General features: G+C 32.7%; 1 protein-coding gene across 4 annotated transcripts; it reads left to right on the forward strand.

The window, feature by feature from the left end:
* Positions 1–1,801: 1,801 nt before the first annotated feature.
* On the forward strand, positions 1,802–9,487 carry LOC132306166 (disease resistance protein RUN1-like). Of its 4 annotated transcripts, none has more exons than XM_059803438.1 (8): positions 1,802–2,499; positions 2,872–3,952; positions 4,108–4,377; positions 4,502–4,636; positions 6,968–7,882; positions 8,073–8,335; positions 8,424–8,475; positions 8,529–8,623. In XM_059803438.1, exons 1-7 carry the CDS (start codon positions 2,012–2,014, stop codon positions 8,446–8,448), a joined length of 3,177 nt encoding a protein of 1,058 aa, XP_059659421.1. In that variant the 5' UTR covers positions 1,802–2,011; the 3' UTR covers positions 8,449–8,475; positions 8,529–8,623. The 4 variants fall into 4 exon arrangements, with proteins under 4 accessions (XP_059659421.1, XP_059659420.1, XP_059659419.1 ...); XM_059803436.1 differs by adding an exon at positions 9,205–9,487 and having other exon boundaries at positions 1,803–2,499; positions 8,073–8,475; XM_059803437.1 differs by having other exon boundaries at positions 8,424–8,584.
* The last annotated feature ends 7,390 nt before the right edge of the window (positions 9,488–16,877 follow it).

Below are 16,877 nucleotides of genomic sequence, written 5' to 3' on the forward strand. Positions count from 1 at the left end.
CCGATTACCGTTCCTTTCCCCCGGCTACTGCAGGAAAACATGACGTCAAATCACTCTCTCTGGTCCCTTCTTCTCCCGTTATCGTGCTAGTATCTCTTTTTTTTATATATATATAAATAAAACGTATTAGAGAGTTATAGAAATATAGGGAGTCTGGTGAGATAAATTAGTTTTTTTTAAAAAAAAATTTAAATTATTTAACAAACTTTATCACAATCACCCGTTTAAATTAAATCAAAGATAACCATTAAATTATATTAAGTAAATAAATATATGATATAAATATATATATGTATTTTACACGGGTCTTACAGTAATATCATCCTACTAGCTTTTTCGTCTTTTAAAGTAAAAGATAAAGAATTAAAATCTCTATAGAAACAAAATAAATGTATGAGTTTCTTGCTTATATAATAATAATAATAACTAATTTAAATGAAACCTTTATAACATGTAGTATATCACCAAGTCATTGGTTTAGATTATATAATATCTCTTGTTTTAAAGGGGGAGATTAGAATTTATTTATCATAGTGAGAATTTGTGGAAGTTATGTATGAAATTATTTACATTAAATAAATAAATAAATAACGCGTACGAACCTTTTCAAAGAATTTTTTTTTTTCAAAGACTACGTTCAAAAGCAACCAAGCAACAAAAGCAGCACCATTGGATGAACAGTAAAGCATCCAACTTCGCACCTCTTAGCAAGGTAAGACTTAGGAAATTGCTTGAACATTAATTGTAGTCAACACCATGAATGGTGGTAAAAAGATGCCAACTACGAAATGAAAACTTTAAACATTTGTTTTCTTTTCCCTTTAGTCCATGTGGAGAATTTAAACACTCAAAACCTCATTGCCTTTAGAATTTGAGCTCGATTTCATTTTATTGAATCTAAAGATCACGTTGACAAAGTCATAAATTAATTTGGTGGGGGCAACTTTAAAAACTAATGAAATTAAATTCTTAATAAAAATAATATTTAAGTTAATTTTAAATATATAATAATTTCGTTCAATACATTTATAATTTTTCTTTACTAGTTTATATGTTGTTAAAACTTTTCAATTCCGCTATTTATATTATCAAAGATGAAGGGTTGATGTCTCAATAAGAATAAAACGTGTAATTGTATTATTTTTAAGGAAAAAAAATCATCACCTAGCTATTTATATTTCTCAATCTCTATAATGACGGTCCTAATTGATAGAATCAACAATAATCTTACAAATAAATAACCAAATAGTTATGTTTTGTCCTTTTTAATCTCAACTATAAATTATTAGTATTTTTCTTATCATCTTGAGTCTTGCACTCCACCTATGAAAAGATAGATTGTCGCGTATTTATTTATTAATTTTAATTATTAAATAAAAACAAGGAGCAAAAGATAGAAGTGGGGATGAAAGTAAAAAAGCAAGGGAGCAAAAGATAGAAGTGGGGAAAAAAGTAGAATTTTTAAAAAACTTAATTTATTACTTGGCCCCATCCGAAAAGCGAAAAAGATAGTAGCCATAGGCTCTATACTATTAAATTGTACTATAAAACTCTCAAAGATATATAGTCTATGTTTGTTTCAAATTTCAAATTTAAAAAAAAAAAAAAAAAAAAAAAAAAAAAAAAAAAAAAAATTCCTCAATTAGTATTATCCTTTAAAATAGTCAAGAAATCATAGAGAAAATATCTTATGTCATATTGTGCATGTTTGTATGTTACACAATAAAATAATTATGAATAAGTACGTATTTCAATAAGTATGAGTATGAATTAATCTTCCCTTAAATAAATTGTTTATGTATACGCGTGGAAAGTCACAAGCAAATTCCTCATCTTTATGTATACGCGTACAGTGGGAATGTGGGAGGCGATGGAAAGTCACAAGCAAATTCCTCTTTTTATATATATGTACAAGATCTACTATAATATATGCAGACTCTAGATATATATACTAATTGCTATCTAGATCACTAGCTCCGAGTAATTTGGCACACAATTTAGCAAAAATCCTATGGCTTCTTCTTTATCATCTTCATCAGTGCCTGGATCTGAATATGATGTGTTCTTAAGTTTTAGAGGCCCAGACACTCGCAAAACCTTTGTGGCCCATCTCTACGCCGCTCTGTGTGACAGAGGAATCAGGACCTTCAAAGATGACGAAAGGCTTGAGCAAGGAAAATCCATATCTCCAGAGCTCATCAAATATATTAATGAATCAAGAATTGCTGTGATCGTCTTCTCCAAAAACTACACTAATTCATTATGGTGCTTGGATGAACTGGTGGAGATCCTTGAATGCAGGAGGACCAAGGGACAGATAGTGCTGCCCATCTTCTACGATGTGAAACCGTCGCAAGTTCGGAACCAGAAGAGAAGTTTTGCGGAAGCATTTACATATATATTCCGTCCTAGAGAGATGGAAAGGGTGGAGAGACGAAGGAAAGCTTTGAAGGAAGCAGCAAATCTATGCGGCTTGGATTTACAAGATGCAGCAGATGGGTAAATAACTATATATATATATATATATATATATATATATATATATATATATATATATATGTTCTGCTTCATCGGTTTACTAGTAGCTTATTAGTTCAATGAATATATCAGTGTATTATTGTTTTATTTGAACAATGAAAATATTAACATTCCTAGTGCCAGTACAGTCTCATAACTAAATTAGACTGCCATTATTTGGTGGCAAACTTCATATTTAATTGTGTTAATCTGTTTTTTGTTACTAACAAGTTCACTCACTCTTATTTTTTTGTTAGACTATCAAATGAATGTCAGCACATATATATATATATATATATATATATATATTCTGTTCTAGATTTTGATTTTATGTGCTTAATTTCTACTTCATAGGAACGAAGGCAAGTTTATCAAAATAATTGTTCAAGAGATTTCAAAAATTTTGCCTAAACCATTTCATGTTGCTGATTATGAAGTGGGTATCAAAGAGCGTGTGGAGAAAATAATCAAGTTGCTCGGTGAGGATCAACTCTTTCTTGGAATTTGTGGAATTGGAGGAGCAGGCAAAACAACCCTTGCCAAAGCTATTTTTAACTGTGTATCACAAAAATTTGAACGGAGTTGTTTTCTTAAAAACGTGAGAGAAGAGTCAACAAAGGATGGTGGTCTAGCTAAATTACAAAGTGATCTTCTCAAAGAGGTCCTAATGGATGATACTATAACAATATCACATCCTGATAGGGGAATCAATGAGATAAAGGATAGACTTCGTAACAAAAGGCTTCTTCTAGTACTTGATGATGTAGATGATGAAGATACATTGAAGTACTTAGTTGGAGTAGGACCTGAATGGCTTGGCAGTGGTAGTAGGATCATCATAACAACTAGAAATAAAAGATTGTTGGATACGTACAGTGTTAAGATATACGACATGGAGTTATTAGATGGCAGTGAAGCATTACAACTTTTTAGTTGGCATGCATTCAAGCAAGAGAAGCCTAAAAATGATTATGAAGAACTTTCACACCGTGCGAAGGATTATGCAGATGGCCTTCCACTTGCTCTCGAAGTTTTGGGTTCCCATTTACATAAAAGAAGCAAAGATGAGTGGTTATCTATATTAAATAGGTTGAAGGCCAACCCTCCCAAAAAAATTCATGATGTTTTAAGGATAAGTTACGAAGGCCTTAATAAGGAAGAGAAGAAAATTTTTCTTGATATTGCCTGTTTCTTCAAAGGACTCGATGAGGAAGATGTCATGAAATTTTATAAAATGGATGAATCGGCAGTGATTGAGTTAAAAGTACTTAGTGAGAGGTGCCTCATTAATATATCAAAAGGCAACAAGCTGTCAATGCATGACTTGATACAAGATATGGGTCGAGAAATTGTTGGTCAAGAATCTGAAAATCCCGGAAGGCGCAGCAGATTATGGTCTTATGAGGACATCCATGAAGTACTCACTCAAAATACGGTATGTGTTAAACATATATATATATATATGTGTTAGTTTCTTTCCATGCCCAAGATGTGCAAAAAAAGAAAGTTTCTTGGACGTATTGTATTGTCCACCAAGTCTTCTTTGAAGTAAATATAATTTTAGTTAGGTTTTTATGTCTTGGTTGATAGGTGACAGAAAATATTGAAGCTATTACGCTGCCCATGAATGGAGAGTTGCATGTAAGAGCTGATGCCTTCACAAAGATGAGGAAGCTAAGACTACTCAAAATCAATGGCGTGCAGCTTGATGGATGTCTTACATATCTTTCAAATGAGTTGAGGTATCTTGAGTGGGAAGGCTATCCCCATGAATATTTGCCACACAATTTTCATCCAAAAAAACCTGTTTCGCTCCATTTACCTAATAGCCTGATCAAAGGAATTTCCATGAATACAAAAGTAAGATGATTATTTTACTCAGCATGTTATCCTTTATGTTGAAATTTTCTCGATTTTTGAAAAAAATGATTTTATTCACACAATTGAAGTTAACTAATTTTAATTTTTATAATTTTTTTAACAGTTTATGGTAAAAGTCCTTAATTTCAGCGGCTGCGAAAATTTGGTAAATCCTAATTTTCCGGCGTGCCCCATTTTGGAGGAATTGTATCTTATAGATTGTACAAATTTGGTTGAGGTTGAATTTGAGGCCGGGAAGGTAATGTTATTATTTCAAGTGCATTATGCTTCTATTATATATATAATAATTAATTTAAAAGAAACACTCATATCCATAAACATATGTACAGGGGAATTTTCAAAGAATTTCGTAATATGGGTGTTTATGGATATGGGTGTTTCTTTTATATATATATATTACGAAAATTCTGTGAAAATTCTGGTACCTCTCTTCCCCTCTATACATTTGTTTATGGATATAGGTGTTTCTTTTAAATTAATTATTGGAGTTGTAATGGTATGATATGTGTGTGTTTGTGTGTGTATATAACACATACACACATTCACCCGTAGGCGATGAGTGGTGTCACTGCCAACTGGAATCTTTCAATTGCAATGAACCCACAAAGGTTAAATGTGTAATTTTAAAATAATAATTATAAGTATTTAATTTAATATTAAATAGTAAGATTAATTTTGTAATTTTATTACCCAGTTTAAGGGTAACTAGAATTGTTAGTTGGGAGAATTTTGTGATTTTAACTCCCCAAGGAAATAATAATAATAATAACAGTTATCAATCACTAAACAAATGAGCCTTTTATTTTATACATAGTTTTTGGGGAGTTTTATAATTTTAACTCTGGAAAGAAGGATAATGAGATTTGTTAGTTTGGGGAGTTTTGTGATTTCAACTCTCGAAATAAATAAATGAATAAATAATAATAATAATAATAGTAGTAGTTATCAATCACTATTATTAAACAAATGTGTCTTTTTATACATAGTTTTAATAGTAAAAAGGGAGTTTTATAATTTTAACTCTGGAAACCATTATTAAACATATTCATCATAAGTTAACATCTTCAAATTCACCTTTTGCTTACCTTTCAAAAAAAAAAAAAATCAGCTTTTACTATTAAAAATAAAATTAATAATAATATTAAAATGGCATAATAGATTTAGATTAAATACTATGTCAATTCATTGTAGTACAAGTACAGAAAATCCCCTCTCGACTTGTAACCTTTTTTTCAGTAAACCCTCTTGTCTAAATTTTTATCAAAGAACCTCCCTCGACTTATAGCCTTTTCTAACAAATCTCCCTTGTCTAATTTTTGTAATAAAGGAACCCCCTCAACTATCTGAGAGGGTAAAAGAGTTAATATTTGGACCACAATGTCCTTTTATTTAAATCTTAATTTTTTCGAACTTCAAAAATTTATATCTCACAAATAGTGCATCCAAATAGTGCGAATAATATATTTATAAAACAAGAATTCCAGAAATATAAGATTTGTTTAACAAAACTTCATAACCAGATAGAAATAGACAATCTAAAAATTTATTACAACAATCTTAATATATTTTTAAAAAATACTTGGCTTATTTGTAAAAAAAAAATTCAGAATTATTCATTTTGATTTTTTTTTTAAATGGTGAGGCTATAAAAGAATGAAAATACTTTGACGGAAAATATGATTTCTCATGAAATCGATCTTTATTAAGGCTAAATTTTTTATATATTGTGCTCCATATGTATATGAATAATTCTGAAAATTTTCTTGCAAATATTGTCTATTTTTTTCTAATATCTTTGCAAAATTTGGTTTATTTTGAGTTTCATGTATTTTGAATTATGAAATGGTAGCTTGAATTTCTGAAGAAAAAAATCTATGAAATGGCTATTTCTCATAATTTTTTATATATATAAAAAAATAAATAAATAAATAAAATTCACACTAATCAAATGGACGTTGAAAATATTATTTTTCTTGCAAGATTTTGTTGAACAGTTGGGGTTTAGATGTTGATTTCGTGCAGATTGATCTTAAATCTGGTGTCGTAGAGTTGTTGAAGTTTGGTTGTTTGATTATTTTATTTGGTGGATGTTTCATTGTATTCTGTTCTTGTTTTCGACAACTGGGTTCTCGAATTGTTGGTTTTTCTTTTTCAGTTGCTTATAAATGTTTCTTTTTCTTGTGTATTTTTGTTTTCACTGTTAGTTCTAACCAAATGGACCTCGGTGAATGCCATTTGCAATTAACTACTTTTAATTTTTTATTTACCTTGGCAACAAATTCACCTACCCTTTAATTATTGGGGAAAAAAAAAAAAAAAAAAAAATCACATACTCACTATAACCATACCCTGGACTCAAATCCTCCACCTTTTACTATCTAGTTCTCTTGTGTGTTCACTCTCTGATTTTTAATGAGATTAAAAGCTAATGGTCACGCTGTTTCTTTACACACGTTTCATCTTTTGTTGTATTTTTATCATTTATTTGTTGATTGTAGCAGTTTTTAAATAATTATTATGAGTTGATTGAAACTGATTTCTTTCATCATTTAATTGTTTATTTTAGCAGTCTTTAAAAGTCATTGATCTTAGCTACTGTCAAAATTTGAAGAAGACACCTAATTTGTCTGTGCTGCCATGTTTGGAGAAATTGACTTTTAAGGATTGTATAAGTCTGACTGAGGTTCATCCGTCCATTGAATTTCACGAGAGACTTGTTGAGTTGAATTTTCGCTGGTGTAATAATCTGAAGAGTCTCGCAACAAGAATTCATTTGAAATCTGTCGAAAGCATTGATCTTAGTTGGTGCTCAAAAGTTGAGAAGTTTCCAGAAATTCAAGGAGACATGGAATGTTTAGAGCGTCTTGAATTACGTGGTACTGCAATAATAGAATTATCTCCATCAGTAGCTAAACATCTCAAAGGGCTTCGCTCATTAGAAATGGGAAAGTGCGAAATGCTTGAAAGATTGGCCGACAATATACCTCAATCAGTTGAATATCTCAAAGGGCTTGGGAGTTTGCCAAGCATTATTGGTGAAATGAAGTGTTTGGGGAGTCTTCAATTGAGTGGATTTGATATAAAAAAGTTACCATCATCCTTTGCACAGTTGACTCACCTTCAAGTCTTGGGGTGTGATAACTGCAATTTAGATGAAGAATCCATTCTCAATCTTCCTCACTCGTTACGGGAGTTAGATCTAAGGAGGAACAAATTTGCTAGCTTAGCAGCAAGCTTCACACAACTTACAAACCTTGCTCATCTTAATTTGGATGGTTGCTTAAGCCTCCAAACATTGGACTCGTTTCCATTAGATATGCTGTTTGTTTCTGCAGAAGGTTGCTCATCATTAGAACGGTGTTCGATTCCAAAATGTGAATTCAGATCACATGGCCAAATTTTGAATTTTGGTGAGTGCCACAAATTGATTGTGAATGATGGTAACAAGAAGCCAAATATATACAATTCAGAAAGTGAACTTCAGGTACCCATATAACTATATATATATATATATATATTTGTGTATGCATCGTATCACTCTCCCCCTCTCTCTGTGTGCGTAGACTTTTCAAATTAACCCCCAAATGTATACATACTCATCTTTCTCACACAAGTGAATATCTTTCTCACACAAGTGAATCATTAATTGTTATGCTTTTTATATTATGGTACAGGGAATTCGTGAAATCGTTGTTCCAGGAAGTGAGATTCCAAGTTGGTTCAGCCATACATATGAGAGTGGTAGTGAGGAAGGCATGACTACTCCGGTGGTGTGTTTGAGCATGGATCCAAATTCTTTCCATTACCTCGAAGGAGTTTATGTTTGCGTGGTTTTCGGAAGCAATCAACAACCATCTGACATTAATAATTATATTTATCTCCAAATTAATGGTAAAAGTGGAAGAGTTTGGATAGGTGATTGGGTAAATAGAATCAGGTCAGATCACATGATGCTCTTTTATGAATCATGTAACCAACTTATTAAAGATGATCGAAAATGCAATTATGATGGGTGTTACATTCAGGCTTCAATTGAAACACCATTATTGAAGGTGAAAAAGTGGGGTATTCATCCAGAATGGAAGCTACACAGCATACCGGATTCAGAGGTCCACACTCTCTCTCCCCCAAGTGGGCATTCGAAAAATATAAATATGAAGATGATGTCGAAGAAGATTCAGATACTGATGAATGATCAATCTTAAACAACATTCAGGATTTTGAGGTACTCTCTCCCACACGCTCACAAATAGAGATGGAAAGTTTCAAATGTTATTATCTATTCCAAACACGTGTTTGAGATTTGGTCTCATCCCTTAATTATAAATTTATAAAATGGTTCCCCTACCTTCTTCTTTATATATTTTTTTTAAATCAAAATTTATTCCCCTCTCACCGATTTTAAAAACAATCTACATCTACTATTGTTTTATTAGCCATCTAGACATTCAAACCAATCTACATACTTATAAATGTATGAATGCGTGTGTATTGGTATGTTTTTTTCCTTCCTTTCCTTGAATATTTTATCATTTTAATTTTCTCTTACTAATCTGAAATTTAGCGTTGATGATTTTTTCAATATTAGATTTCATGTGATTGTGTTTGTGGGGCTCAAACAATGGGTTTACAATTTTGAATTACACCCAAATTGACTGAACTCATAATAAATACTAGGATAAAAGAAAAAAGATTGGATTTCGGTTCCTCTAGATTTTTTCTTTTTAAAATTAAAGATTATTGGATGTCCTTGTAATATTGAAAAATTAAAGATTGTTTCTTTCTTGCTTTGGTTTTACTAATCAGAAAGCATTGGGAGAAGAGTGAAGGACTTGTTTAGGTTGGTATAAGACGAGATGTTCCAAATAAGAAGACAATGAAGATGGAAAAAGAAGGATGCTAGCTGCCTAATGGCTAAGTTTTTCAAATTTATTCATATGTCTTGTACCCGGTTTTGTTGATAACCGATATTGAAAGTTTTATATTAGTTGAACACGGTTTGTTTTATTTAGAAACTTTGTTTTTGGCATGAGATATGAATTGTGCCATCATCTCAAAAAGATTGAATAGTTTTAATAAGTTTACCTAATTTATTGTCCACTTCAACCTGAAACTCATTGAATTTCTCAAATGTTTCAAATTCATGATGCATTAGGTAAATATAGTCGTCTTCACAAGTAAATATGCTAAATACTCATAGTCTCCTCTTGCTGGAATAGTTATAACGTCACTTGTATCAATTCTAATGTTTCTTTGGCCTTTAAAGGTTTGTTGGTCATTTGATGGGCAATACAACTCAATGCAAGATTTATATATTGACATAAGTTCCTCTGCCTCCACAGGTCATAAAATTTCTTTTAACACTTGGATTATTGGATGAATTATTGAATTCAGTGTTATGCAACAAATAGGAGTTGGAATAACCATATACTTAATCAATTCAGATTACTAGATGAACCTTTCAAGTAAGTAAATATGATTATTGTTAGAATATTTGTTTGATTAGAATTTCACACAATTTAAAATTTTGTCAATATTGGTAAAGAACAAACATATTTAGAAAATGATAGATAGAGTCAGAACACACCACCTCACATCTGTTGCTAAGACTGTCTTTTTTATTTACAATTATAACTAATTGAGTTAATTAGTCTCTTAAAGTCCAAATATATTCAGAGCCCGTGCTTGAACGGTTGGTCAACGTGTCTAGTCAAATCCATATTTACAATTGAGTACTCCTATCCTTTGTTACCAGAACCAAACAGCCGACCAAGGAGAAAAATTCTCCAGTCATCCAATGCACCAAAAAAGGATGGTACCTTTTCCAGCATTGTTATTTTGCTTAAACAAAATCGTTGGTCGGGCATTGTCGTTGGTTGTTTGACTGGTGAATAAATTTATCAATTATATCTTTTTAATTTATATCTTTTTAATTTAATGAGAAATCACTTAATTATATCGTTTTAATGTTATTATTATTATTATTATTTATAAACACTCCGCTGCCACTATACCTTTTATTGGAGTAGATATTGGGTGTGTGGGCATTCCAGGTCAATGGTATGCTTGTCGAATGAAATTCAATATTGCAGTTAATTTAAGAGAAATTATTAAATGGTCCAGGTCTATTGACAGTACTTGAAACGAGTTAAATCTAAATTCTCGGATAGACAAAATGATCACACTAGAGTATATTAATATATTATAAAGAAATCTCAACGTCAACTTTTATTGGATTAAATCCTGAAGTGTCAAATGGTCCACGACCATTTAATAATTTTTTTCATTTTAATAAAATAATATATTTTAATTGGTTAAGAATATAATGACGTGAAATGTCCAACACACTACTCATATTTTCCCCTTAATAAGACTTGAATCCTCAATATTTTACTCAAGAAGTACCACCAATTTACTATAGTCTTGAGTCTTTATTTAGTTTTGAGCATAGTCTAAGTTTTTTTTGTTTTATACCCAATGCTATGGCCTCAATCTAGGGCAGATTAACATTAATTATTGACCGTTGTCATCTTTCTAGGGCAGATTAGCATTAATTATGGACAATTGTCATCTTTCTTTTGATTTACTTTGTACTAACCTTTCATGACATTATATATTAGCACCTTTAACTTTATTTTATCATTTCTCTTTCCATCTTAGCTTTTCTTAGGGCAAAGAAAGTCCCAAAAAAAAAAAAAAAATGAATACCACATATGATGCGCACTATTCCCCCTCCTTGTGTTCAAATTCAAAAAAGAAAGAACAGCATGTGACAAATGTACAGATCCGATATTATGTTAAACTACCGGGAATGGTATTGGAAAAATGAAAATATTCTTACTCGCACGTGACCATTCATTCATCAGATTTCATGTTTATTCCACAAAAAAAAAAATTTAAAAATAAAATAAGAGTAAAGTAATGTAATACCCCCTAAGATTTGCCAAAAGAATATTCAGATGGTAATAAATTGACATTTTTACCCTTTGACTTTTATACTGATTAATTTAAATGCTGAAATGACCTTTTCAACCCCATACCTATAACGATTTCTTTCATTCTCTCCTCTATGTTTTCTTTTCCTCCGCCCCCAACACCAACATACACTGTCACACATATATACACATACCGTCACACATATACACACACACATGAAAAATGAAAGTGGAGTATTTAAATATTGTTAAGGCACAATCATAACAAATGTCCTAATGCATCCAACAACCAAAATTCATATTTTATAGATATAATTTTTCTAATCTCACAGAATTTGACAAACAAGGGATTGGACATAAACATTGAAAAATTTAAAACCAAAGCCAGGAAAATTACATCTATAAAAACAATAGAAATTTCAAGACAACTTGCATCATCAAATCAACCCACAAAGTTTTTTTTCAAGACAACATGCACACTCCATTGAAGCAAAATCTGTCATGGTGAACGGATTCAATTGATACGGAAAGAATCAATATCTCCCCAAAATCAAAATGTTGCGGTCCACAAGTCGTTCCACCATGTTCGCTCTTCTATGGGTAAAGAGGCATTTATTCAATACCAGAGTGTTTTCATTATATGCAGCTTCCTCAAAAAAATGATACCGTTTTGTGCTATCATAAAACAAAGATTTTTTTTTTATGAAATACGAGAGTTGTCTGACTACGTAAACAAAAAGTTAGCAAAAATATAATTATATAAAAAAAGATTAACTTCATAAAACCCCACCTACTATAATATTTTGTAATATTACACCCTCCTTCTGGAAGTCATCTAACAAACTCCTTCCCCATTATTTGCAATTAATTCACATCAGCAAAGCACCAGTCGTGGGATATTTGACAATTTAAGGAGTTCTGTGATTTAAACGTAACTTCAAAAAGAAAGGATATTTTTGTCATTTCACTATGTAACTAAAATTTTTGTCAATTATGATTAGTGGAGAGGTGAGGTCAGGTGTCTGATTATTCAGGAGGTAAAATGACAAAATTTAATAGTACAGGAGAATTTTCTTATTTAAACCTTAAAAAAAAAAATTTTGATCAGTTTAAACCCAATAAAAAAAAGAGAAGAATGTTAGCACATGTGTAGCCTCTGGAACTCTTTCCCCGTGGCAACTGTTCAAGGCTCTTTTACTTTTGCAGAATCTTCCCCAATCTATCGAATTGCCCAAACTCTACAATCCATCATTTCTCTCTACAATATTCTACAATCTCCACACAAATTGGATTTGATGCATTCATACTTATTTAATAAATAATACATCAATTATTTGATTTTTTTTAGGTTAATTACTTTGATGTGTTCCTCGAGCAGAATCAAGTTTTAACTTTAGGCCATTTTATGGTTATTAATTTCTCCAAATAACTTGGTGGGTTGATTTAATGATGCAAGTTATTTTGAAATTTTCATTGTTTTTATAGATGTAATTTTTTTATGTCCAATCCCTCCGCAATGTATGTCAAATCCTATGAGACTAGAAAATTTATATCTATTGACTTCATAAAAAAGCGTTTAACCATTGGGTTAAACCCAAGTTAATTTAACTTTTCAATAGTATTGGTAACGGCAAAACGATCTACAATTTTACACTAATACCCTGACATACTAATATTTATGTACATCATTTTGACACAAATTATTGAATCTACCGCCAGTTTTATCATTTCAAAAAACATATAAAATTGTAATTTAATTACGAAATAAAGGAATGCACACAAGCTATACATACATGCATGCTTACATCGATATGGAAATTAGGAGCTACACAAGAAGAAAAATAGAAAAATGCCTTCCTAACCAAGTAACATAGCTACAATAAATAGAATATTAGATGCCATAAATCAATAAAAGAGTAATTCCCGAAACGGACTGTGATCAATGAGATGGACCGAAACACTTGGGACTTCCAACTTCTTAACCCAATAAATTTTCTAAAGAATCATCTGATACTGGACACTCTCAAACTAGAAGACAATGGGATACATGATCAGCAATGATTCAACTACCAAGGTTCCAACTTTCATGAAATTTCCAAGCTCAATCAATTAACATTACATCCATACCTCCACCAACATAGAATATGTACTAACCAAAAAAAAAAAAAAAATGTCAATCTTTCATTTTTACATAGCATAAAAAAGACAAACAATATTCACTAATATAAATGTTTGAATAAGCAATTGAAATCAAATTCTGCAGCTATAATTTTACTTATCAATAAAAAATAAAAAAATCTGAACCTATATTTCTGAGATCTAAGATATAAATAAATATATATGTTTATAAAGTAATGCCACCTATATAATTAACACTAACAATAAAACCATATTCCCAATATCAAAATCTAAAAGAAAAGATATAAGCAAAGAAAAAATTACAATAAACTGTTAAATGGAAACGATAAAATATGTAGAGATGTTCAGATCGATAGTGTAAGAATAAGATGACGTACATAGGTATGTGTAAGATATATATAGACAGAAATTAGAGGACCTGAATGAGATAAAGAGCAGTGGTAGCGGTAGCGATGCCCCACAAGGCGTTTCCGGCTGCTGCTGTTGGGGGCTCTTCAAGACCTCTATGTTGATACCCACCTTGAGAAAGATAAAATCTAGGGCTATGACTTCAATTGAAAAGAAAGAGATCGATATTAGGGAAGACCAAACCAGTTTTTCACCACGAGATGTCATGTAAAGGTGAAGGGATCATCATCGTTTGAGAGAGAGGACGGAGGAGAAGAGATGGGGCAAGAATAGCAAAGAGCATATCGAATAAGAAATTGAGAAGCATCTGCAAGTGTGATCCCTAGTGGATTAACTCTGTATATACTTAATTAACCAAAACTACATCGTTTTGAAAGGGTACTCTTGTAAAATTACTTAGTAGGTAATTAAGGACGAAAAGTTTATCGTCCCAAAAAGCTATTTTTGATCATTTTTTTATAAGCTTTGTTAATCACAGTCGCCTTGCGGCTTTACAATTGTTAGTCCTATTAGTATAGGAATCAAATCCCATTAAATGCATTAATTATTTAAGTTTCTATTTTAGTGGAACTTTACAAACATTACTTTTTTAAACAAATATACCCTTTTAAATTATCTAACATTTCTTCCTCTCTCCCCTTTTGGAGTTTGGGTTTGGAAATTTTATGGGAGCTTCCTAGAAGCCTAAGAAGTGTTTTACTCGAGACGGATTTTTAATTGGAGGTCCTCCGAGTTAATTTTGCCCGTTATGACTCCTCGCCCGCATGCTCAAGCACCTCAGCGTGCACACCGACGTGCACATGGGTATTGTATACTAAAAAATGAAGTTTGGAGTTTGGGTTTGGAAATTTTATGGGAGATTCCTAGAATCCTAAGAAGTGTCTTGCTTTAGACGGATTTTGATTTGGAGGTCCCCCGAATTAATTTTGCCCATTACGACTCCTCGCCCGTACGCTCAAGCACCCCGGCGTGCACGCGGGCAATGTATGCTAAAAAATGAAGTTTGGAGTTTGGGTTTAGAAATTTTATGGAAGCTTTCTAGAAGCCTAAGAAATGTTTTGCTTGAGACGAATTTCGATTTAGAGGTCCCCCGAGTTAATTTTGCCAATTATAGCTCCTCGTCCGCACGTTCAAGCACCCCAGCGTGCACGTGGGCATTGTATGCTAAACAATAAAGTTTGGAGTTTGGGTTTGAAAATTTTATGGGAGCTTCCTAGAAGCTTAAGAAGTGTTTTGCTCGAGACGAATTTCGATTTAGAGGTCCCCCCGAGATAATTTTGCCCATTATGACTCCTGGCTCGTACGCTCAAGCACCTCGGTGTGCACGTGGGCATCGTATGCTAAAAAATTAAGTTTGGAGTTTGGGTTTGGAAATTTTATGAGAGCTTCCCAAAAGCCTAAGAAGTGTTTTGCTCGAGACGAATTTCGATTTGGAGGTCCCCTGAGTTAATTTTGCCCATTATGGCTCCTCGTCCACACGCTCAAGTACCCCGGTGTGCACGTGGGCATTGTATGCTAAAAAATGAAGTTGGAGTTTCGATTTGGAAGTTTTATGGGAGCTTCTTAGAAGCCTAAGAAGTATTTTGCTCGAGACGGATTTCGATTTGGAAGTCCTCCGAGTTAATTTTGCCCATTATGACTTCTCGCCCGCACGCTCAAGCACCTCGACGTGCACGTGGGCATCGTATGCTAAAAAATGAAGTTTGGAGTTTGGGTTTGAAAATTTTATGGGAGCTTCCTAAAAGCTTAAGAAGTATTTTGCTCGAGACGGATTTTGATTTGAAATCCCCCAAGTTAATTTTGCCCATTATGACTCATCGCCCGCACGCTCAAGCATCCCGGCGTGCACGTGGGCATTGTATGCTAAAAAATGAAGTTCGGAGTTTGGGTTTGGAAGTTTTATGGGAGCTTCCTAGAAGCTTAAGAAGTGTTTTACTCGAGACGGATTTTGATTTGGAGGTCCCCCGAGTTAATTTTGCCATTATAACTCTTCGCTCGCACACACAAGCACCCCGGCGTGCACGTGTGCATTGTATGCTAAAAAATGAAGTTTGGAGTTTGGGTTTGGAAATTTTATGGGAGCTTCTTAGAAGCTAAGAAGTATTTTGCTCGAGACGGATTTCGATTTGGAGGTTCCCCGAGTTAATTTTGCCCATTATGGCTCCTTGCCCGCACGCTCAAGCACCCCTGCGTGCACGTGGAAATTGTATGCTAAAAAATGAAGTTTGGAGTTTGGGTTTGGAAATTTATGGGAGCTTCTTAGAAGCCTAAGAAGTGTTTTGCTCGAAACGGATTTCGATTTGGAGGTCCCCCAAGATAATTTTGCCCATTATGACTCCTAGCCCGTATGCTCAAGCACCTCGGCATGCACATCGGCGTGCATGTGGGCATTGTATGCTAAAAAATGAAGTTTGGAGTTTGGGTTTGGAAATTTTATGGGAGCTTCCTTGAAGCCTAAGAAATGTTTTGCTCTAGACGAATTTTGATTTAGAGGTCCCCCGAGTCAATTTTGCCCATTACGACTCCTCGCTCGCATGCAATATCTACTCTTGTCAGAGTTGTGATTTTCCTTAAGACTAATGTAGGGGGAGTTCTCAGCACCAAGAGCTGCAAGTAAGGCCATTGCTTACTTTGCAGTCTCGTTTGCTATACTAGTGAATAGTAGATGTCTTGGATAGCTTGGGACAAAAAAACAAAAAATTTGGATGCCTCGGTCTTCTATTTATTTTGCTTGGGTATATCGGGAAAAAAAAAAAAAAAAAAATTTGTTGGATTCCTCGATCTTCTTGTTCTTTTTTGGCTATTTCGGAAGAAGAAGAAAAAAAAATAAAATAAAATAAAAATAAATAAAAAAATTATTTTTTGTTGGATGCCTCGGTCTTCATATTCTTTTTCGGGGATATCGGGAAAAAAAAAAAAAAAAATTGCTGGATGCCTCGGTCTTCTTGTTCTTGCTTGGGTATATCTGAAAAAAATATATATATTTGTTGGATGCCT

Source organism: Cornus florida, unplaced genomic scaffold (genome assembly GCF_030987335.1).
Source record: "Cornus florida cultivar Cherokee Brave unplaced genomic scaffold, ASM3098733v1 CherokeeBrave_3.0.0_Hap2_Chr05, whole genome shotgun sequence".
NCBI lineage: Eukaryota > Viridiplantae > Streptophyta > Magnoliopsida > Cornales > Cornaceae > Cornus > Cornus florida.